Raw genomic sequence first — 23,632 nt, 5'->3', positions numbered from 1 at the left:
TAACATGTATTTCAAAGGCCCTAGTACACACCAGTACAGTAATCAAAGCATGTTGCATTTTTTTATGTATGGAACCCATCAAAAATGCGCAGAAATGCATCTGGAGCGCAGAAATTGTGAAATGAACCAGTTCTTAAGTACATTAACATGTTATTTATATTAAGATCTTATTGCATGGATAAAAGATTAAAAAGACTAAATTTCTCCAAGCTACCATACACAGGTTGGAATTGTCAAAGAATACTAACCTTTTTACACTGCTCTGCATCTGTCTCCAAGGTGTATGAAGTACAGGCCATTGTATGGGTGCATTGGGGCAAAGGGCACGAGTAACATTAGTCTTGCAAGTTGACTTTTTGTATTTGATTGCTGTTCACGGTTTCTATGGCAAGACAGAGCAATTACTTTGCATTCCCCTTGCCTTTGTACGCGGTGACTGGGAAATCACCTAGCATGCAGAAAAGGTGTATCTTGGGTGAACAAATGCACATCCCTAGGTTTTTTGTTCTTTACTGGATAACCATTTCCTCTTGTGCCTTGTATCCACCTTCAAACCAAATATGTTGATTAGTTTTGGTAATCAAACAGATCCAGTGACCAATTTTTGGGTGGGATAGAAAAATAGAAATTTTAATCTTTCGGTTTATCTTCAGGTTAAAGAAGAGTGATCACAGCATCTTTCAATCCAAGGCCAGCCTGCAAAAGCTCAGTGCCAAGGTATGAATAAAATCAAATCCAGAAATAGTTTCCTGGCAGTAGACTAGAGTTGACTATATCGACTTTTCAAACAACTATCATCTTAAAGATCTGAGTGAACTACCAGACAAATTAAAGTCAGGAGTTGTGCCAAAAGCCTCAAATGTACAATAAACAGTTGGTAAATGTTTTCATCAGATACTGATATCTGTTTAACAACTTGTTATGCTTAGAACCTGACGTCGAATTGTATTCATCTCTAATAACAGGGACTTACAAGGATTTGTTTCCCAAAAAATTTTTTCACAAAATCCATTCTAATTTAACCAGTTTGATTGGCCAACATGGAAAGTTTGTTTCCTACATTTTCTGAAATCCAGGCTACGCAAATATTGTCCAAATACAAGAGGCATGTGTATTCTTGCTTGTATCTTGATACCTTTTGTGTATTTTTGTTCTATATCTTTGCAGTAACCCAGCATGAAAACCGTTCCCATACTTAGCCTCTGTGTAGGAGTTTCCTATTAAGATGGGTCACTGCTCCTCTCTTGTGCAGGGTGACTGGTCTTGGATCTCAGTTTTTTTCAGAGCCTGGGGGTGGGTTGGTGGGTGTCTGCGAAGCACATAAATTATGCCACTACTTTTTTAAAAGACAATATCTCTGGGTCTTAAAAGGCATTTGGTGCCCACAAAGTACTGTATATCCTTGTGACTTTTAAAGATTTTTTTTTTGTGGCTAAAGTGCAGCTTTATTGAAGTGGTCTTTAAACTAAACTAGGCCAAATGTATTTTTCTATAATCCACTGTACATAATCTATTTACTTGCAGAAATTAACTGACTTGGTGAACCTGCCAGATCCCCACAAAGGTTAACATTGCAGGTTACACACCATGGCCTGTATTTTATGAATGAGCCGCAAAAATGTGTGGAACCCAGTAGATACAGTATCTCACAAAAGTGAGTACACCCCTCAGTTTTGTAAATATTTTTATTATAGCTTTTCATGTGACAACACTGAAGAAATTACACTTTGCTACCATGTGAAGTAGTGAGAGCACAGCTTTTATAACAGTGTAAATTTGCTGTCCCTTCAAAATAACTCAACACACAGCCAATAATGTCTAAACTGCTGGCAACAAATGTGAGTACACCGCTAAGTAAAATGTCCATATTGGGCCCAATTAGCCATTTTCCCTCCCTGGTGTCATGTGACTCGTTGGTGTTACAAGGTCTCAAGCGTGAATGGGGAGTAGGTGTGTTGAATTTGGTGTGATCGCTCTCTCATACTGGTTACTGAAAGTTCAACATGGCACCTCATGACAAAGAACTTTGAGGATCTGGAAAAAAAGAATTATTGCTCTTCATAAAGATGGCCTAGGCTATAAGAAGATTGCCAAGACCCTGAAACTGAGCTGCAACACAGTGGCCAAGACAATTCAGTGGTTTAACAGGACAGGTTCCACTCAGAACAGGCCTTGCCATAGTTGACAAGAGGTTGAGTGTATGTGCTCAGCATCACATACCGAGGTTGTCTTTGGGAAATAAACTTATGAGTGCTGCCAGTATTGCTACAGAGGTTGAAGGAGTGGGGGGGTCAGCTTGTCAGTGCTCAGACCATACGCCGCACACTGCATAAAATTGGTCTGCATAGCTGTCGTCCCAGAAGGAAGCCTCTTCTAAAGATGATGCACAAGAAAGCCCACAAACAGTTTGCTGAAGACCAGCAGACTAAGGACTATGGATTACTGGAACCATGTCCTGTGGTCTGATGAGCCCAAGATAAACTTATTTGGTTCAGATGGTGTGAAGCGTGTGTGGCAGCAACCAAGTGAGGAGTACAAAGACAAGTGTGTCTTGCCTACAGTCAAGCATGGTGGTGGGAGAGTCATGGTCTGGGGCTGCATGAATGCTCCCGGCACTGGGAGCTACAGTTCATTGAGGGAACCATGAATGCCAATATGTACTGTGACATACTGAAGCAGAGCATGATCCCCTCCCTTCGGAGACTGGGCCGCAGGGCAGTGTTCTAACATGAGAACGATCCCAAACACACCTTCAAGATGACCACGGCCTTATTAAAGAAGCTGGGGGTAAAGGTGATGGACTGGCCAAGCATGTCTCTAGACCTAAACCATATTGAGCAAACGGAAGGTGGAGGAGCGGAAGGATGCTAACATCCACCAGCTTCGTGATGTTGTCACGGAGGAGTGGAAGAGGACTCTAGTGGCAACCTGTGAAGCTCTGGTGAACTCCATGCCAAAGGGGGTTAAGGCAGTGCTGGAAAATAATGGTGGCCACACAATATTGACACTTTGGGCGCAATTTGGACATTTTCACTTAGGAGTGTACTCACTTTTGTTGCCAGCGGTTTAGACATGAATGGCTGTGTGTTGAGTTATTTTGAGGGGACAGCAAATTTACACTTTTTATACAAGCTGTACACTCACTACTTTACATTGTAACAAAGTGTAATTTCTTCAGTTTTGTCACATGAAAAGATATAATAAAATATTTACAAAAATGTGAGGGGTGTACTGATGTGAGATATTGTATTTAGAAAGTGGATAGAAATATCCACTCCAATATAAATAAGCCCTTAATATGTGCCAAACACTGTACCTGCCTTTGAATAGTGGTTCATCTTTTATGTAGGATAAGTGACGTAGATACTCCATTCCAAACTGGGCAGAAATTTCACCAGTGACTTCTCTAGGGATACTAACTGGATCCTCAAGTATCATTCAAAAGCATTACAATGCTCCTATTGAGTAAATGAGGATACTTTTCCAATAGGGTGGAATCAGCTTTAAAAACCAATTTGGTTTCCCTGATAACCATACATATAGCAGTAATTCAGGATTGGAAGGATCTCGGTGCTAGACTGCTGCCTGGGTTACATTCATCTGTAAAACATACTGTTTGCATTAACGTACTTTTGTTTGCTCTCATGTTTGCTTTCCCTTTAATAACATTACATTTTCTCTGCTGTAGTTTTCCACACAGCTGGTGGTCTGTACACAGCAATTATCAGACGCGCGTAATGAATACCTCTTGGCTCTGGCTGCCGCTAATGCACATCTAGATCTTTACTACTTGACACACTTGCCTGAAATCATGAAGGTGAGTTCTGTGGATGACTTGACTTTTCACTTTCCCCATATTAGTAAAGTGTACAAATTGTGGTCATTGTGTGGTTTGTTGTAAGTATTTGGCATTGCTGTGTGCTTTGGAATGTCTGACATGGATGTAGAAAAAATTGATTTAATGCAGTGTCCCAGCTGGGGGCAAAAAATTAAGTCAGGCGCTTCAAATACAGTAGCTGCTGGCTTTTAAAATAGACATTTACCTGTCCAGGGAGCCTGCAATTTCAGCACCCCAGCCAATTTTTGGATCCGCTGCCATTGTTCGTTCTAAGGGAAAGCACAGTCGGTTCCCTACTGGGTATGAGCGAAGTGTGCTGCGCATTCTAATTGCCCCAGTGGCAGGGGGAAGGAGGAGGGGGGCCGAACTTCTTAAGGACCGTGGCGCTGTCTCCAGGAAGTGGGCAAGGGTACCGGTCAAACAGGTACCCGCCCCCCCCCCTCCCCTTTGAAAGGTGCCAAATGTGGCATCGGAGGGGGGAGGAAGCAGATGAGCTGAGGTTCCACTTTGGGTGGAACACCGCTTTAAAGTAATCCTGATGGACCTTGTAAATGTTCTTAGGATCAGATTCCACACATGTAAATCAGAAAAGGTTTTTTTCATGTATCCTTTCTTCCTATTCTTTTGACTTGTTAAGGGCTGTTCTTGAATTGGGGCTAGACTGTACCCACCGAGAAACCACTGTCATTTGCGTCTCAATGGCCAAAAAAGCCTTGGGGTTGGTAGTTGCGCAAACCAGAAAGAGATGGACTTGAACAATATTGGCTTGCTCTTTGGCTGGGCTTTTATTTGGAAATGTTTACATTTATAAATGTTTTTTTTGTAATATGCATTGTTTTTTTCAGCTAGTGTAATTGTCTCAAATACCATATGGGTCAAATGGGAGTGGTTTCATAATTGTCCATCAGCTGTGGCAGCTGCTGGGCTCTGAAGAAATCTGCATCCCTTTTAGATGTGTTCCTATTGGGAGTATCTCACCAAAGAGTCCAGACTTCCGATCAATATTCTGGAATTCAGAGCAATAAAGCTTTGCTTGAGTCACTGGACAAATCGTCTGCAGGGTTGTCCAGTTTGGATTCAATCAGACAATGCCACGCCCGTGGTTTTCGTCAATCATCAAGGGGGCACCAAGAGTGCCCTGTCAGCCTGGGAGGTGGCCGAGATCCTAATATGGGCAGAAAATGATGTTGCAGCCCTCTCCACAGTGCATATACCCAGGGTAGAGAACTGGCAGGCGCATTACTTGGGTCGTTAGGTGTTGGATCAGGGGCAATGGTCCCTGCACCCGGAGGTGTTTCACCTGTCTGGTGGGGGGCACCAGATGTAGACCTGTTAGTTTCTCGGCTCAACGAAAAGGTACAGAAGTTGATAGCCAGGTCTCGATCCTCTGGCCGACATCAGACGCACTGGTGGCTCCTTGGGGTCAATATCGGCTGATCTATGCATTTCCTCCGCTGAAACTTCTGCTGAGGCTTCTGCGCTGAATAGAGGTAGAAGGGTTTCTGGTCATTCTGGTGGCCCCAGACTGGCCTTGCTGGCCTTGGTATGCAGATCTAGGAAGGTTGGTCGCCGCTGCTCCTTGGAGAGTTCCTCTCAGGGAAGATCTGTTGTCTCAAGGGCCGATCTTCCATCCTGCTTTACAGTCGTGGCTGTTGAAAGCCAGGTATTGGAGGATAGGGGTCTTTCTGACTCAGTGATTCCTACACTGTTGAAGGCTAGAAAATTTACCCCCAGGAAGATTTATCATCGTACGTGGAAATCATACTTCTCATGGTGTAAATCGATTAAGGTGCATCCACGCTCCTTTTCAGTGGCTAGGACATGGATTTTCCTCCAAAGAGGGGTTGAGCAGCGGTTGGCCTTGGGTACTATTAAAGGCCAGGTGTCGGCTTTGGCTTTTTTTCCAATGCCCTTTAGCTACTCATTCTGTGATTTGCACTTTCGGGGAGTTCGTGATGTGGTTCCTCCGATACGGTCCCCGTTACCTCCATGGGGTCTTTTAACTTGGTACTGTCTGTTCTTCAAAAACCTCCCTTTGAAAACTTGGGGAGATTCCTCTACTTACACTGTCACAGAAGGTAGCCTTTTTGGTGGCTATTACCTCTGCCCTCAGAGTGTCTGAATTGGTAGCGCTGTCCTGCCGTTCTTCTTCTCTGGTGGTCCACAGAGATTAAAGCGGAGTTCCGGGCACAAAAACGATATTTTTTTTTTGTGCCCCTCCGCTAGTTCGAGATCACCTGAAAAGGAATTGGATAGTTATTTATTTTTTTTTTTTTGTTTACTCACCTTTTAATTGAAGATCGTGAATACTCACCTCAGAGTACTTCCTCCCTCGGAGCCGCGGCTCACCCCGTCACTTCCTGTCTCGCTATGATTCCTGGGAGCTGAACGTCATCTCTCCCAGGAATTAATGCGACGGCACCGGCCCCGCTCGTCACTTCCGGGCGACGCCGCATTCCCCTGCTAAACAGCTTCTGAGCATGCCCAGAAGCTGTTTAGGAATGCGGCGCCGCACCGGAAGTGATGAGAGGGGCCGGTGCAGGCGCATTCTGGGACAAGAAGACGCGGAAGAAGGCACAGAAGAGGACCGCGCCGGCTTCAGCTGCCCACAAGAGAGATGGAAACGCTGTGGAAGAAATTTTATAAGTAAGTATTTCTTCTAAAAGGTAAGTGCAAACCGGGACAGATCAGAGGCTAGCCATTGTGGAATGTGCTAGCCCTGACTGTCCCGGGGGTATGTTTATTAAAAAATGACTTCTGTGCCCGGAAATCCGCTTTAAGTGGTATTTTGAGCTAATCAGTCGTTTCTTCCTAAGGTTTCTGATTTCCATTGAATGAAGATATTGTGCTGCCTTCACTCTGTCCTAAGCCCAAGAATCCCAAGGAAATTGCCTTGCATGGTTTAGCTGTGGTTCGGGCAGTTAGGGTTTGCCTGACGGTTACTGAGTCTTTCATTAAATCAGACTCCTTTTTGTGCTCACGAAAGGACCTCGGAAGTGATTGCCTGCGTCTGCTGCAACCATATCCAGATGGATCAGGCAGACGGTGGTACAGGCATATTCACTTAAGGGTCAGATTTCACCTTTCCCTGTGAAGGCGCATTCTGCTAGGGTGCTAAATGCCTCTTTGGCCTTTTGCCATCAGGCGTCAGTAATGAAAGTTTGCAAGGCAGCAACTTAGTCGTCTGTGCACACGTTCACTAAATTCTACAAAGAAGATGTGTTGGCATCCTCGGATGCTTCCTTTGGCCGCAAGGTTTTGCAGGTTGCTGTTTTAAAAGAGCATTTTTTTCTCTTTGAAGTTGTATGTTGTTTCTAGATGAGCTCCAGTTGTTCCTGGTTGAGCTCCATGTTACCTGGTTGGCTAAGTTTAGCCTTTGGGGAATTACGTTCTTTCTCTGCATTGTTTTCCTCCCCTCATGCAAATACTGCTTTGGGATATCCCAATGGTTATGAATATGGAGCTGTGTCTGTCAATGAACGATAGAGAACTGGATTTTTGACTTGCCGTAAAAAATCCTTTTCTCTGAAGTTCATTCACAGACGCAGCACCCGCCCCTCTATTTCTGAGTGGGTTGGGGTTTTTTACTTTGACACTGCTTGCAACAAAACTGAATCCTATAGCCGAGTGAGTGGGTGTATGCCTTCAGGGACTGCCCCATAGGTGTGTTTTTTTTTCCTGCCTAGTGTCCTACTCCTGTAAGAGGCAGCATAACCCAATGGTTAAGAAGAATATGGAGCTGTGCCTGTCAATGAGCTTCAGAGAAAAGGATTTTTTACGGTAAGTCTTTCAAATTTCATGGGTCGGAAGAATAAATGTCGTTAAGATGTTTTTTACCAAAGATCCTATATACCTTTTCTCTATTACCAATAAACATTCCCGCAACTTTTTTAGGGTAATAAAAACTTTATTAACAAAATATATATGGCAGCGGAAAAAACCCAGAGTGCAATATAAGACTCTCACAAGAGGTAAAACACAAGGAGGATTAGCAACCCCGGATATAGAAAGATATTATAACGCGGTAATTATTACAGGAATGATTGATTGGACAAAAGTAGATATGGAGAAAAGATGGGTGGAGATAGACTGTGCACAAAATAATATTCACTTGCACAAAACAATATCAAAACAAAACAAGTCAGAAATCTGACTTGTATCTTAGTGCAGACTTCTGGGAAAATTGGTGAGCCAATCACACAAACAGGAAATTATGTTTCTGGGGTGTGGTCAGCACACATTCTGTGTACAGAACAACTCCAGGTTGCCATATTGCATTGCATTTTCAGAAAATTACAACAGCAGCAGATTGAGAAGAAAAGGTAATTTTTAATAATTGCAATATGATTTGTGTTTCAATTGTATCTGCTATATTGTTTGCTATTTCAACCCCCCCCCCCCCCCAAAAGTGGAGTTGCACTTTAAGGTGGCAATAGTTGGACTGAAATTCGGCTTTTTCAGCGGGAGCGAAGCTATGCCCACCACCTTTCACTTTACTTAGTCTAGCTTGAGCTCTTCTATTGCTACGAGGCTAACTGTTCTTATTGAATTGTTGAATGATGGCCAGTGTTTAATTTGAGACCTCTATGTAGTGTACAATTAGGATCAAGAAGATTCTTGGGGATGCATAAAATGATTAACAAAGGTATTTGCATGCACCACAAGGCGCCTTCACTGGCAATGTTAATACGATGTACACTTTTCTTCAATATTTTTTAATTTAACACTGCACACTTTTTTTATTGACCTGATTGAATTTAGCAATAAAACTCCCCTGAATGTTGCAATTCTTTAAAGATTTCTGTGAGTTAATGTCACTACATGGCTGACAGTTACAATCAGTGCAGTGTGATTTTTGGCAGCCGTGTATTCTCAGATCATCATAGGTGATAACTGGAGTTTCAGCTGCTGTGAAAATGCCATTCCCAGCTTGATTGTCAGATCTTTATTTGGCCTTAAATAACTAGATTCCCACCAGGAAAACCATATACAACCCCTGAACTACAGATTTTTTTTTTTTTTTTTTTGAGGGTGATGTTGGGGAACCAGAAAATGTTGAAAGTAAAACACAGGGCCAGAGACCTGTACAGAATTAAAAAAAATAAAGATAATCTGATTTTTATCAAGGAAATTCACAACTGTTTTCTAAGTAGAAAATTATATTTTGACAAATTCTATGCAATCACAAGCTGATCGAAAGTTGCCTTTAAAACGATCAAATGGCTTTCTGCTATTTAATAGAAGCGATTCGTGCAGCTGTAAAGCCATACTAGTCAAGACTGAGGAGAGGTGGAAGACTAGAGCGTTTCTGCTCACTGATCTCCCCTGCATTGAATTGAGGTTGCTGGTACTAACAGTTTGCTGGCTTTTTTTTTTTTTTTTTTTTGTGCGTATTTCATTGCTCCTCCTAGTAACTCATATAAATGTGGGTTGAAAAACAATTGCAGCGAGTTGTATAAAGGGACCTTCAGGAGTCCTGAAATACTACATCTTTAATAAGTTGGCAGACAAGGGTATAATGTAGGGCTTTTTTATACATTTGGTTGGAAGGCCATAAAAACATGCGCTTGAACTGCATTTTTTTACCAACTCCCACCATCCTAACCACTCCCCTTTAAGTTGCAATGGTAGCTGAAAGATGTGCGCACATGCTGCAGCAGGACTTGAACCACCCCACCTGTTGCATTCAGCAGACACAGATGTCTGAACATGACCCTTTTAAGTAAAAATGAAAGTCATGTTATGCTTACCTGCTCTGTGCAATAGTTTTGCACACCGCAGTCCCGATCCTCTTCTGGGGTACCCCAGTCGGCACTCCTGGCCCCTCCCCTCTTCTCCTCCAAAACAGGCTTTTTGCTTTGAGGGCAGTCGTTTGGGCTCAATCTTGAGCAAGGCTCAGCGTGGCTCAGTCCCGCCTTCACTCCCTCCTTACAGGATTTGATTGACGGCAACAAGAGCCAACGGCTCTTGCAGCTGCTTCCATGTCCAGTGAGGAGGGAGAGAGCCAGGGGGAGCTGAACAGAGAATGCTTGTTTGTTTACTTTAATGCAGAAAATGCGCTAAGGTAAGAAACCTTCTGCCTGTACAACTACCCAAAGTTGCACCAATACAACTGCAGAAGGTGCCGTTTCTGATTTTCGTTTAACAATAAAAAAATGCAATATGCCTGGCCATCTTTTGTCTCACGTATGGAGCACTGACCATGAAAGTGTGCAAATGATTAAAGACAGAATGAAGCTGGAGCTCTTGACTTACTCGTAGTGCTAAATCAAAGTGGTTGTTAACCCACATATTGTTACAATCCCCTCTGTTATAATAAATACTGTGCCCCACTATGTGTTTTTTCTAAAAAAATCTTGACAAATACCTTTTTTTATAGCGGTGGTCACGTGACCGGCCGTCTCTCTCCTCTCCACGTCTGACCGCAAAGCGGATGGGCTGAGAATCCCCCGCTGACTACAGCCGGTGAGAAGAGGAAAGGAGGAAAAACAGCCAGTCACGTGACTGCCGAGCGGCGCAATAAAAGAAGGTATTTTATGGCGGATGTTTTAGAAAACGTAATGGGGCACAGCATTTATTAGAACAGAGTGGATTGTAGTAACAACAATAAGTTTGATACCAGCAGGAAAGGGGGGGGGGGCACTGGTACGAGCGGACGGGGAGGGAGAGGGGGAAGATGACACAGGAGCACAGAGGAGAGCAGGGCTGTGGATGACTGAGGCATGTAAACTGACCATGGTGTCAGGGCTCAGCAGCCATAATACACAGTGGTCAGTTTACAGAGGGGATGGTATAGCCAGGTAGGATCAGCCAGGTATTTCAGGTGCAACAGGTGCCAAATGACCGCACAAGCACTGTGCTATATAACATGGAAAATAGACAGAGTCCATGTGTGCAAGTGAAATGAATGGGGTAAGGGGATATAGGAGGTGGGGAGGAAAAGTGATCAAGCACACCTGGGCAGCAGGGATTTAATTGTGCCATATAGTCACTAAAGAGAAAATATATTTTTTTCCATAAAAGATAACAATGTTTTATTTATACACAGAAATTCACACACAAATCTTAAGAATAGAAGTAATCAGAAAATGGTACAAAATATACACATGCATACAAGAGGTATACACTGTTCACTGGGGGATAAACGCGTTTCGCTAAACAGCTTCTTCAGGACCCAACAGTTATATCTCAAGGCACTGTGTACAGTATCACATTATCCGTTGTTTCAAATCAAACTCGAAGATATTAAGGCAATACATCATCCATCAAGTGTCGTGGCCAGAGCGGTCTTACCATATTTCCCAAAAATACCTCAGATATAGAGAAAGATGGGCAGCTAATCCAGCCTAGTGCATATACCACACGTTTCAGGATATCCCTTAGGTGACTCAAAAGGTAAGAAAAAGTCCCCTCCAAACAGGACCAAAAAGGCAGTCAAAGAAGTAATTATCCGATACGGACCAGAGACCTCCTTATAATCAGGAAAGAGATGATGATCCACATCCACAACTATGCCAATGGCTGCAAACAAGGACTACCTCCTATATGGACCAGATATTGTGTGTATCCTGGGGGAATGTGCCTCACATCCTGTGCTGCCCACTGAGTCCTTGTTTGCGGCCATTGGCATAGTTGTGGATGTGGATCATCTCTTTCCTGATTTATAAGGAGGTCTCTGGTTCGTATCGGATATTTTCTTCTTTGATTGCCTTACTTTTTGGTCCTGTTTGGAGGGGACTTTTTCTTACCTATTGGGTCACCTATGGGATATCGTGAAAAGTGTAGTATATGCACTAGTAGTCTGGATTAGCTGCTCCTCTTTATATCCAAGGTATTTTTTGGATATATGGTAAGACCGCTCTGGCCACAACACTTGATGGATGATGTATTGCCTTAATATCTTCAAGTTTGATTTTAAACAACGGCTAATATGATACTGTACACAGTGCCTTGAGATATAACTGTTGGGTCCTGAAGAAGCTGTTTAGCGAAACGCGTTGATCCGCCAGTGAACATTAGTGTATACCTCTTGTATGCATGTGTATATTTTGTACCATTTTCTGATTACTTCTATTCTTAAGATTTGTGTGTGAATTTCTGTGTATAAATAAAACATTGTTATCTTTTATGGAAAAAAAAATTTTTTTTTTCTTTAGGAACTATATTGTACAATTAAATCACCTGCTGCCCAGGTGTGATTGATTACTTTTCCTCCCCACCTCCTATATCCCCTTAGCCCATTCATTTCTCTTGCACACCTGGACCCTGTCTATTTTTCAATATTGGGGACGGTGCCGTTGTATGTATTCAGCCGACCTTTCTCCACACAAACTCTATGTGCTTTATAACATGCTTTTAAGGTAACTGGATCCTTTTTTTTTTTTTTTTTAAGGTTAAACCCTTTTTAAATTAAGCAGTATGCCAGCCAGTAAACTGGTGCAAATTTCTCTAAAGCAAACTCCATTAAAAAAATTGAAATAAGCTGCTGTGATACCTTCAGGCCAGTGGCAGCAAAACATTTTGGGGGGCACAAACAAACCCCTCCAGATCTGCACTCACAACGGTCACAGCTTCCCAGATACAGCTCTCCTCCTGGTTCCAAATATTCTGCCTCCTGTTTGGCCGGGACAGGAAACTGGAAGTGACGCGATAGCAAATATTGATTCACTAAAATCCCTCCCCCCCCCCCCCTATGCCTCAGGCTCTAATCACATGCTTGTCAAAAATTGACAGGCCTAATAGAGCCTAATAGTCAGGCACCCCTGCACAGTGTAGTGAGTTCACACAGTTATTATTTAAAAATACATTGTTTTAACATTTTTTTACTTTAAGATGTTAGAAAATGTTTGTCATATTATAATTTATTTAAAAATAAATCATTCTATGAGATTAGCTTTCTTATTTGGCAAAACTTTGGAGGGGGGGGGGGGGGGGGGCTTGCGCCCCTTTTGGACTTGTCACCGCTGCTTCAGTCCAGAGTTGTCCTACACAAAATTTGCCATTACTATATGTCCTAAGACTCCAGGTTAAATGAAGTTTGAGATGTGCAGTGATGAACTTCTCCCTTTTCTTTATCAGTCTGCTTTCTCCTCCTGTCAACATGCTCCATGTTGGAACATGACCTGACTTGCTATGGCTAATTTTGTGACTTCTCTCTCTACCAGTCTGACTGCCAGAGGCTAAAACCTGGGTAAAATTGTGTACTCGCATTGCTTGCATTAAAAAGTGTATTGCTTAGAGTTGCATTAATTTCTGTATATGAACACATTGAAGGTGCCAAAATTTGTCAATATTCAATTACATGTGGAGGCTGTTGGTACCATGTGCTGCAGTCATCTGACACTGAAGGGATATACACTTGGGACATGTCTACAGTGAATAGAAAACGCTACAGGACTGAGATTTACTGCTTCATATAGCAAGGAATGTTTTCCTATAGGTGGCAAATTGTACACCAACACTTTAAACTGTCAATGGTTTGTTCCATTGCAAATACGGAGTAACGTTTGATATATCACAATGCAGTGACTCTGCAGGAAGTCTGCTCTTTATTTTGGCAGTTATATTAGCTCTTACTTTATTCTTCCCATAGTTTCTTTATATGCGCTCTAATTTTGTTTCAACCACGACTATGAATAACACAGGAAACTGTCTTGAGTCATTGTATTCTTGCTATCACCACATTAGTTCTGTCTGAAATGTATTGCTGTTGGATATGAAAATTGACTTTTAGAATATTTTGTTCTATAAATCTGATGTTGGGGATTTTATGAATGGAGCAAATACAGCCTCCTCCTTTCCAAAGACGAAGAAAAGAATGGAGCTATGAGGTCTAATGGTTAAACCACTTTATCCTGCAGGGAAACGTTAGTGATGTTTTACAGCTAGTGAGGTTGGTAATAGTTATACTGTACTAGACATTAAGCCCGTTAAATTAACGGGCGCTAGAATGTGTGTGTGTGTGTGTGTGTGTGTGTGTGTGTGTATATATATATGTGTGTATATATATATAATATATTAATAAAATGGAAGTGTCTCTGTGTCCGTCCCTGTGTCTGTGGAAATGCGCTACTGCGCATGTGCCGTACGAACAGCCGTTGGGACGCAGAGAGACTTCGGGTGGGCGCGTTAGACAGGAGCGGATCTTCGCCCACTTCACTTCCTCCTCAGAAGAGCGCGGCTCCGGAGGAGGAGACCTGTCGGATGATGCCTCGAAGGCATTATCCGACATGAGGCATCATCCGACAGGCCTCTTTCTCCGGAGCCGTGGGGGGAGCCAGCATGCACACAGCGAAAGAAGCAACAACAACAGCAGCAGAAGGTACATCGTAGCGAGCAGTCTCTCCGATCTGTCCCGGCTCTTCCGATCACCTCCAGCAAGTCACCGGAGTCCACCAAACTTCCCACACACCTGCAGTAAATCCACACTGACAGCCCCGGGATCTCACCGATCACACACTGCACTCCCAGCACTGCACTCTGATACGATTCATGCCGACCTCATGAATATTTATAGAGGGACCGGACAGGCCCGCCCCTCGACTAATCCGATTATCCCCCCTGGAGGGAGGCGGTGAAAATTTGGTGTGTGTATATATATATGTATGTATGTATGTGTATTTTTATACGTGTATGTATATGTGTGTATATATGTGTATATATATATATATATATATATATATATATATATATATATATATATATATATATATATATAATATATTTATTTATACATATATACACACACCAAATTTTCAACTGCCGCCTCCCTCCAGGGGGGATAATCGGATTGGTCGGGGGGCAGGCCTGTCCGGTCCCTCTATAAATATTCATGAGGTCGGCATGTATCGCAGCAGAGTGCAGCGCTGGGAGTGCGGTGTGAGATCCCGGGGCTGTCAGTGTGGATTTACTGCAGGTGTGTAGGAAGTTTGGTGGACTCCGGTGACTTGCTGGAACTTATGGCGGGGAGGTGATCGGAGGAGCCGGGACAGATCGGAGAGACTGCTCGCTATGATGTACCTTCTGCTGTCGGATGATGCCTCTGTCATGTCGGATAATGCCTTCGAGGCATCATCCGATAGGCCTCTTCCTCCAGAGCCGCGCTCTTCTGAGGAGGAAGTGAAGTGGGCGGGGATCCGCTCCTGTCTAACACGCCCACCCAGCGCTGCCGCCCGCCCGCCCGAAGTCTCTCTGTGTTCGGCTGTTCGTGCGGCACATGCGCAGTAGCGCATTTCCACGGACACAGGGACGGGCACAGGGACACTTCCATTTTATTAATATAGATATGCACAATGTACTATGCAGGCCAGTGATGTCAATAATATAGTAATGTGCCCAAATGTAAAGGAAGTATGGGCAAAGCTTTTTTTTTTTTTTTGCCATACTCATGTGGGCCCCAGGAGTTCCCTTGGGCTGTCCTGTGACCCAGAATGAGCAGACATAGGGCTAAAGAATGCTCTCTGCTGACATCATAGAGCTGCTCTAGGACCTGGAAGGATCTTGAAAAATATCAGGCTCCACCCAAATACCCGATCGGCAGCTGGCTTTAGCTTATAGAGCGCCACTGCCAATGAGCTTGTGCGAACGTTCCTTTTGAACGCAGTCTTTTATGTAGTGGTTCTGACATTACAACCAGGTTATTAGGTTGTACACAACCTTTGTACCTTTTAACTGTGCCAGGTAAATGAGTTTCAATAGATAACTGCTGTATATACTGTTAATTTTGACTCTGCTTTAGAACATTTAAATTGATCAACAATATATGCCTAGATGTTAACTTTTAAACTTGTACTAGAAGTGATAAACAATTGGATGGTATGGGCAACACGGCACTTTTTATTTTTTCTCCTCTTTACCCAATAAATGACCATACTATGCTCAGTGTCTGGCTCGGAGAAAGGTTTGTTGAACTGCTTTAAAAAATTAGTCATCAATGTGGTCCCTGCAGTACTCCTTAACTACTAATATTCGTGTTTGATTCTGGAAATGACTGGAGACACGTTGGTGACGAGGCCATTGTAATCAATAGGAAGTAGATTTTAATTCCGTTATTCCCCAGAAGAATACTCTGCTTACACAAAACCATTTACTACCCATCTTTTTGACCTGTGTAGCAATATCAATACAATCTGTAATGGATGCAGTCACAAATAAACTTCTAAAAATTGATTCAAGGGAATCAATAATGCCAATCCATATACCAAAAATGGAAAGACGCCAGTGTCAGACTTTTGTTTTCAAAAGAGCAATACGTGCAGCTCAATGTTTGCTAGTCATTTTCTGGTGGGGGTTGGGGTTTACAGAAATCCAGTAAGTGGATTCTATTTTTGTGTTTAAAGGGAATTTTTCAGTGTGTGGGCTTTGTGTGGCTTTATTTTTTTTGTTGTTTTTTTACTACATCCCAAATAGGTATGCAACAGAATAGTGTTGCCTGCCTTTTTACTCGTGCCTTCTGTTGCTTAAATGTCATGTCACACTAGGAATTGGTCACTGGCAGTAATTAATTGCCTAATTTGACAATGCTCACTGGTTAACGAGATTCTGTGGCATCTTTGGCACTAGAGCGAGCATTGCTTCTAGTAGCAGGAAAGTAGTCTTTATTGATCCTGTTGCTAGGAAATGGCCAACAGCCACAGGATTGCTAGTGTGACATGACACCTTGTAGAATCTTCCATGTTTTTCGGCAAGATTATGAAATGCCTGATACTCCCTTGTTCTGGCAACAGTGGATGCTTGGAGATCTGCACTGAGCGAAGGAGTTCTCCCCACTAAACCAGTCACCTGAAATTGATTTTGGGTGGAATTACTCTTGAAAGGTTTAAAGGACGCAGTATGACAGCAGGATTGGACAATGGTTTCTTGTCTGTGGGCATCTAGAGACATTTCTCCCAATTAACCCTTGGTGATGGTAGTGGGCAGCTCCCTGAATGAGGTTTTTTTTTAAAAAAAGGCTTTAATCACAATTTCAGCTGGTTCCAAAAATCAGCTACATCACCTTCCCCTAATTGACCTAAAGGTCTGCACCTAGTGCTCCTAGTTTCAATTAGAAGATTGAAAAGCTGCAATGTCACTACTAGGAAAGGTGGAGTAGATGGCGCCAAGCTACTGAATTGGTTATGTGAGCAGGTAGAGCTCTTTAGAGACTGACTTCGGTGCCTCTGCTGTGAGCTTTAAGGCCTTATGCACACTGGGCCTAAACTAGTTGTACACCTCAGACATGAAACATGAACAAAGCATATCCCTTTATAGTGTATACTAGTCTGTTAAAAGCACAAGTGTAATTTCTGTCTGCTGCTTCATTTCTCTACCAGTATGAATCACTTCTGACAAGTTTTCCTGACACCAAGGGAGGGATTTCCAGCTAATTGGCAGTCTCAGATCGGTTCCTGTGTGCTGTGTAAAGGGGGGGAGGGGGTGTCCCTTTCCTCCAATCAGCTCTCAGAGCTCTCCTCACTAATGTAACTTCTGCCCCCTACTTGTAAGAACTGAGATCCTCTGAATATTGTGCACTTTGGATGTAGGGGGAAGACAGCTATAGATGAACCAAGTAGAATTTGTTTAATCTCTGTATCACCGGAGGCCAGTCACTTTACTTGGTATATGGAAGGGTTTAAAACCACTTTAAACACTGATTATCCTGGCATGTCTTTTTTTATTTTTTCCTTTTTCTTCTTCAGCCTAGTAAAAGCACCTATATTAGCCTATGTGTCCATGAACACACAGGTGTTTACAGGTGTATTAAAAGAGGAGCGCTTTTAAAGGCTAAAAAAAAATCACCAGTGCGTTCCGGGGGGGAAGCGTTTGAACAGAAAAAGAAACACTAACCTCATCTAAAATGCTAGACACGTCTAACATTTGAGCCTTAATGCATTCCAATGGCCACAATAAATGTAATATTCTGGCTGGTGGAAGCCATTCACTCCCAAATGCTTGACACCCATAAACAAGTGTGCAATACACACATTTTTTTGTTAGTGTGTTGCAGTTCCATTCATTTTGAATGCACAATGAACTAATACAACGCAGATGTGTTGCAGTGTGCTATTATATGTTGCAGTGTCGCAATCCCAAAAAAATCAGATGTTTTCGATGATGGTCAGTGTTCACAATTGGTCTAACTTGGAACATATATTGTGTTAAACACACAAGAGGTGTGAAGATGGTCCTAAAACCCATTTACTGTTATGAATATATTGAGAGTGTTGATAGATTGACCACAGGTTCATTTTATGGGGGCCCTGATTGTGCCTCCTCATCCAAAAGATCTCTCATTTGTTTAAGAACATACGTATTTCAGCCTGATCAGGTGATGTGTAAAAGTGCTAGACACTGGCAACTACTTGGGTGATAACTGTGCAGCTTCAAAACCCTTGTCCAGTTGCTGTATATTCCCTCTGCTAAAAATAGGCAATGGAAATATTTGCAGAACAATCCCCCTTCCTTGTTTCATAAGCTGAACCCAGACATTCACCTGAGACTACCACTTGGGTTCAGGACCCCTCCAGAGGCTCTTCCTAACACCCTCAGCGGATACGACCACCTATAGGAATGGTACAAAAAAGCCAACAAGTACTCTTGCTGTCACTTTCTAATGATATATACATGTGTGTTAATCAGGTTACATAAAGGAATTTTGTTATTTTTTGTGCTCTTTACATGTGTCATTCTAATTTAAAAAGGTACATACATCCTGAATTACAATACAAGTATCAAACCATTATAAAATCAATATATTACAAAAAATGGCAGCGAAACAAAGATATTGATACAAAGTAAGAATGTGCATTAAGATTACACCAATTGCTCGGACTCAATTGTGCTTTAGTCCAAACAGTATAGGATGATACTATATACCAATGGAAGCATAACTGGCCAACACTCAACATGTTTAGTGTTTACCCACTTCTTCAGGAGTTTCAGGGGTGAGACAGCAAGACATTTTTCTATAGTAAGAAAACATATAATCATCAGTATAAAAATATATACAGAAATATGAATATAAATATAAATTTAGAGGTAAGCTGCAAGAAATGATACTTGGGCACTTACCCTGGGATGCGTGAACAAGATGGAATAGGGGGCCAAACAAAGCGGCGCTGGTACCAGTCCTCCGGGTGGATGTGAGAGCAGACAGGATACAACTGAAGATATATCTTTGTATAGACATGTAAGGGGAGAGGCAAAATTTAGAAACATTACATTTAAATTCTGTCACTGGTGGTGAGCATCTAATAGACAAGTATTGCGCACATAGGTGATGTTGCACAAACCCATCTACAGTCGTCAGCCATATATGTTGTATGGAGTTTATTGATGACGTATTCAGCCTTTAAAACTATACCAATATATGGGAATACACGAACGATTGTGGTCCCTCCCCAAAAAAAAAACACAGGGGATACCTGTAACGTTTACGCAAGATAAATGAACAAAGTGGCTAATGGGATCAAGTTGAAAACACCAGGGAGTTGGGATGAATTTACATACCACAGTTTGTGTCCACAGTCCCAGAGCAGGCAGTGCCAAGAGATAAATATAATATAGTAGATGGTAGATAGTAATTGGATGTAGCGTAATTTGTTAGTATATCAAGGGGTGAGACTGCTATACTGGAATGTCTTGTCCAATATTTAGGGGTGGTAAAGTGAGCTGGCTTCAATGCTTATGGGTATAGAAGGACAAGGTGTGGCAAACCTAGAAACAAACTATCAATAGCCAGCAGAGATGTATAGTAACTAAGTAGAACTACTTCACTACTGTACTTAAGTACCGAAAGGCGGTATCTGTACTTTCCTAGAGTCGAATTTTTTTCTCCTACTTCCACTTTTACTTCACTACATTTTTTCGATGATTTCAATACTTCTACTCCGATATTTTTTTTTTTTTTGTGCTGCATAGTTACTCGTTACTATTATAAAAATTACCACTGCCAGAACAGTGGATGGCAGGTTTCATGAAGCTCAAAACATGTGCATTATCAGCATACGAAAATAAATGCTACTGTATGCATAAATAAAAGCTGCATTTGAAATAATAAAAGACAATATGATGTTCAAACTTTTGACTTTTTTCTTTAATAACTACATAACACAGTACTTGTACTTTTACTTTCAGTACTTGAGTAGCAATTTTTTTTTCAAAACTACTGGTACTTTTACTTTCAGTACTTGAGTAGCAAAATTTTTAAAAAAAACTACTTGCAATACTTAAGTACAAAAAATGTTGAATACTTTAGTACTTCTACACAAGTCACTTTTTGATCGAGCACTTCTACTCAAGTCACTTTTTGATCGAGCACTTGTACTTTTACTCAAGTATGGGTTTCGAGTACTTTATACAACTCTGATAGCCAGTGACTGAGATGATTGAAGCCAGGCATTTAAGCCAGCTCACTTTACCACCCCTAAATATTGGACAAGACATTCCAGTATAGCAGTCTCACTTGATATACTAACAAAATATGCTACATCCAATTACACTCTACCATCTACTACACTGCCTGGCCAAAAGAAAAGTCACCACCTGGAATTAACTAGGCAACTAACTAAACTAAGCATGCAGTAACTATTCTATTGGATAGTTACTGCATGTGCCCAAAGAATGAGGTCTGCTGACTACCTGAATATACTGATTGACCAGGTTATTCCATCAATGGATTTTTTTTCCCTCTGATGGCACCAGCATATTCCAAGATGATGCCAGGATTAATCAGGCTCAAATTGTGAAAGAGTGGTTCAGGGAGCATGAGACATCATTTTCACACATGGATTGGCCACCACAGAGTTCAGAACTTAATACCATTGAGAATCTTTGGTATGTGCTGGAAAAGGCTCTCCCATCAATACACGATCTTGGTGAAAAATGAATGCAACACTGGATGGAAATAAATCTTGTGACCTTGAAGAAGCGCATCGAAACAATGCCACAGCGAATGCGTGCCGTAATCAAAGCTAAAGGCGGTTCAACGTGTGTTGTTTTTTTGTTTTGTGTTTGTTTGTTTTTTTGGCCAGGCAGTGTATATTATCTTTCTCTTGGCACTGCCTGTTCTGTGACTGTGGACACCAACTGTGGTATGTAAATTCATCCCAAACCCTTGGTGTTTTCAACTTGATCCCATTAGCCACTTTGTTCATTTATCTTGCGTATATGTTATAGGTATCCCCTGTGTTCTTTTTTTGGGGGACCAAAATCATTAATGAATTCCCATATATTGGAATAGTTTTAAAGGCTGAATACTTCATTAATATACTCCATACAACATATATGGCTGACGACTGTAGAGCAGTTTGTGCAACTTGCACTATACTTGTCTGAGATGCTCATCCCAGTGACAGAATCTAATCTAATGTAATGTTTCTAAATTTTGCCTCTCCCCTTCCATGGTCTATACACAGATATATCTGCAGTTGTAGCCCCTGTCTGCTCTCACATCAGCCTGGGGGACTGGTACTGGCACCCCTATTCCATCTTGTTCACGCACCCAGGGGTAAGTGCCCAAGTATCCTTTCTTGCAGCTTACCTCTAAACATTTATAGTCCTATTTCTGTATGTTTGTTTCTATACTGATGATTATGTTTTCCTTTTTATAGAAAAATGTCTTGTCTCACCCCTGAAACTCCTGAAGAAGTGGGTAACCGTGAAACACTCTTGAATATTGACCAGCTGTGCTTCCATTGGTATATGGTTTCTGTTTATACTGTTTGGACATACTAGACTAAAGCACAGTTGAGTCAGAGCAATGGGTGTAATCTTTTAGTGCACATTCTTACTTTGTATCCATATCCTTGTTTTGTTGCTTTTGTTATTATAAAAATATATTGATTTTATATGGTTTGATACGTGTCTATTGGTACCAACAAAATCCTCTAACCCCCCTTTCCCTCTTTCTATATCTGCAGTTTACATAAAGGAATTTGTTTTAATCTGATGCTTTTCCTGTTTATATCTCTGTTAAAGTTTGCAGATCCTATCATCTGTTTGAACCGTGCCTTATCTGGCTCTGTTATAAATTGTCTACAACTGATGCAAAGGCTTTTCTTGGCACAAACTTTTGTTTGTTCAAGTGGTTGTTTAAGTATTCACCACTGTGAATTAGTGCTTGACGGTGCTTTCAGTCTCTACAAATGTGTAATAATAAAGCATCTAGCGCCACACAGTGTCCAATCCTTTTTTTTTTATTTATTTTTTCTGACGTTTTAGAAGGAAGTTCATTTGACACAGAAATAGCGGCCTGTGATAATCTGTCATTGTTTCTCCCATATAAAAGTCCAGATTCCTCCAGCTGTCATGTATAATATGATACATAATGTAGTGTAGTTGAGTTCTCACTGAAAACAGGAAAGTCTTGAGTACTTTATGGTCCTTTAACTCAAGTGAGTTTGGCCACCCCACTTGGCACATGCCTGACGAAGGGGTCCTGCGCGGCTTCGAAACGTCGCACTGTCTACTGTGATGTAACCATTCTAATTAAAGATCATTTTTAAACAAAGATTTGGACGTAATGAACGATCTGTAGTGTACTGGTGAATATGTGCATTTGATCTGTAATGTTCCAGTTGGTTGTTGCTGCAGCCTCTGCTACTCCTAAAGCCTTATCCGGGCTTAAAGTGTGCAATGGCAATATCGATATTACCCCAGTGGAGATGCAGGCAGATGTAAAATTTATTTCCAATATAGTGATAAAAGGTTTAAACCTCTTGGGATTTTATTACTGCTTCTTGGACGAAAGACCCCCCCCCCCATTTCCAGGTAAAGGGTGTCAGAACAGGAAGAAAACAACAAAGACTACATCTAAAATCTTCACTGCGGTGAGAAGTCTCCAACTTGGGATACTGGTATAGGAAGAAAATTCCCCCCATTTTTAGGTAAATTCCCACTACTTTTGTATCTTCCAGACAGGAAACGGCGAGAAATCAGCCAAACAGAACCCAGGCAGCAAAAATTTTACTTCACAGGTTTTAGCAGTTTCCTACCCATGAAGGCCATTTGCAACCTTAATTTTTTGTATATTTTGGTTAGTTAATTGGATACATGCCATGGTTTTTAAAGAATCTATTACAAGATCCAGTAATAGCCTTACAATTGTATTAACGCACACACTTTTTTTTTTCTTCCCTTCATGCTACAATTGTTTAGTGTTTAGATGGGGATCTTTATGAGAAACTCCGGGATTACCTTTCACTTATCAACAAGACTGAGCTTAACATCTGCAAGTCAACACAGGAACGTTTTGCGGACAACCTGGAGGCTTCTCTTCAGGTAAGATTTGCCACCTTTTATCTTTTTATTGAAGGTCACCTGTCATAATGGCTTTAATCTGTCACTTGAGCCCACGCAATGAAGCAGCATGCTTAGTGATAGGCCTCTGCCAGAGCCAACACTGCTTTGAGATGTCATACATTGTCAGCCTTCATTGCTGCATTGGGGCTTTAGGGGTGTCACAACGCACTTTCTTGCGGGTCCCTTTTTAAGGGGTCGGTTTAAAACAATGTGTCTGGTCTACAGCTTTGTATAATGTATGTCAAAGTGTATCTAGCACCAAGGACAAAAAATGTATTGCAGCTGCAACCAGTCCTTGGAATGTAGTGGCTGCATGGGACTTTTTACGTATATAAGTAATGATCTGCCAGTCTTGTGTCCGAAACTGCATGTGAACTACCACCCCCCCCCCCCCCCTTGCAGTAGTATACATGCAGGAAAAATTTAGACCCTGCAGGAAAGCGTGGTTCCAGGTAGGATCTAGCATAAGCTGCATTCTGCATGATGAACCATCTGTATTCAGAGTGGAGTGAAAAA

At 41.8% G+C, this 23,632-nt stretch overlaps 1 protein-coding gene across 2 annotated transcripts in view; it reads left to right on the top strand.

The window, feature by feature from the left end:
- The window catches only part of FCHSD1 (FCH and double SH3 domains 1), a 196,590-nt gene that overhangs the window by 82,146 nt on the left and 90,812 nt on the right, over positions 1-23,632 (top strand). For both annotated transcript variants that reach the window (XM_082252779.1, XM_082252778.1), the window contains 3 exons: positions 654-717; positions 3,689-3,817; positions 22,973-23,095. In XM_082252779.1, the coding sequence (XP_082108905.1) occupies positions 654-717; positions 3,689-3,817; positions 22,973-23,095 (316 nt within the window). The remainder of the gene's footprint in view (positions 1-653; positions 718-3,688; positions 3,818-22,972; positions 23,096-23,632) is intronic.

The sequence above is a fragment of the Pelophylax lessonae genome, assembly GCF_965119305.1.
Source record: "Pelophylax lessonae genome assembly, chromosome: 4".
Taxonomy (NCBI): domain Eukaryota; kingdom Metazoa; phylum Chordata; class Amphibia; order Anura; family Ranidae; genus Pelophylax; species Pelophylax lessonae.
Note: the sequence above shows the minus strand (reverse complement) of the source record. Positions and strands in the feature narration are given on the sequence as shown.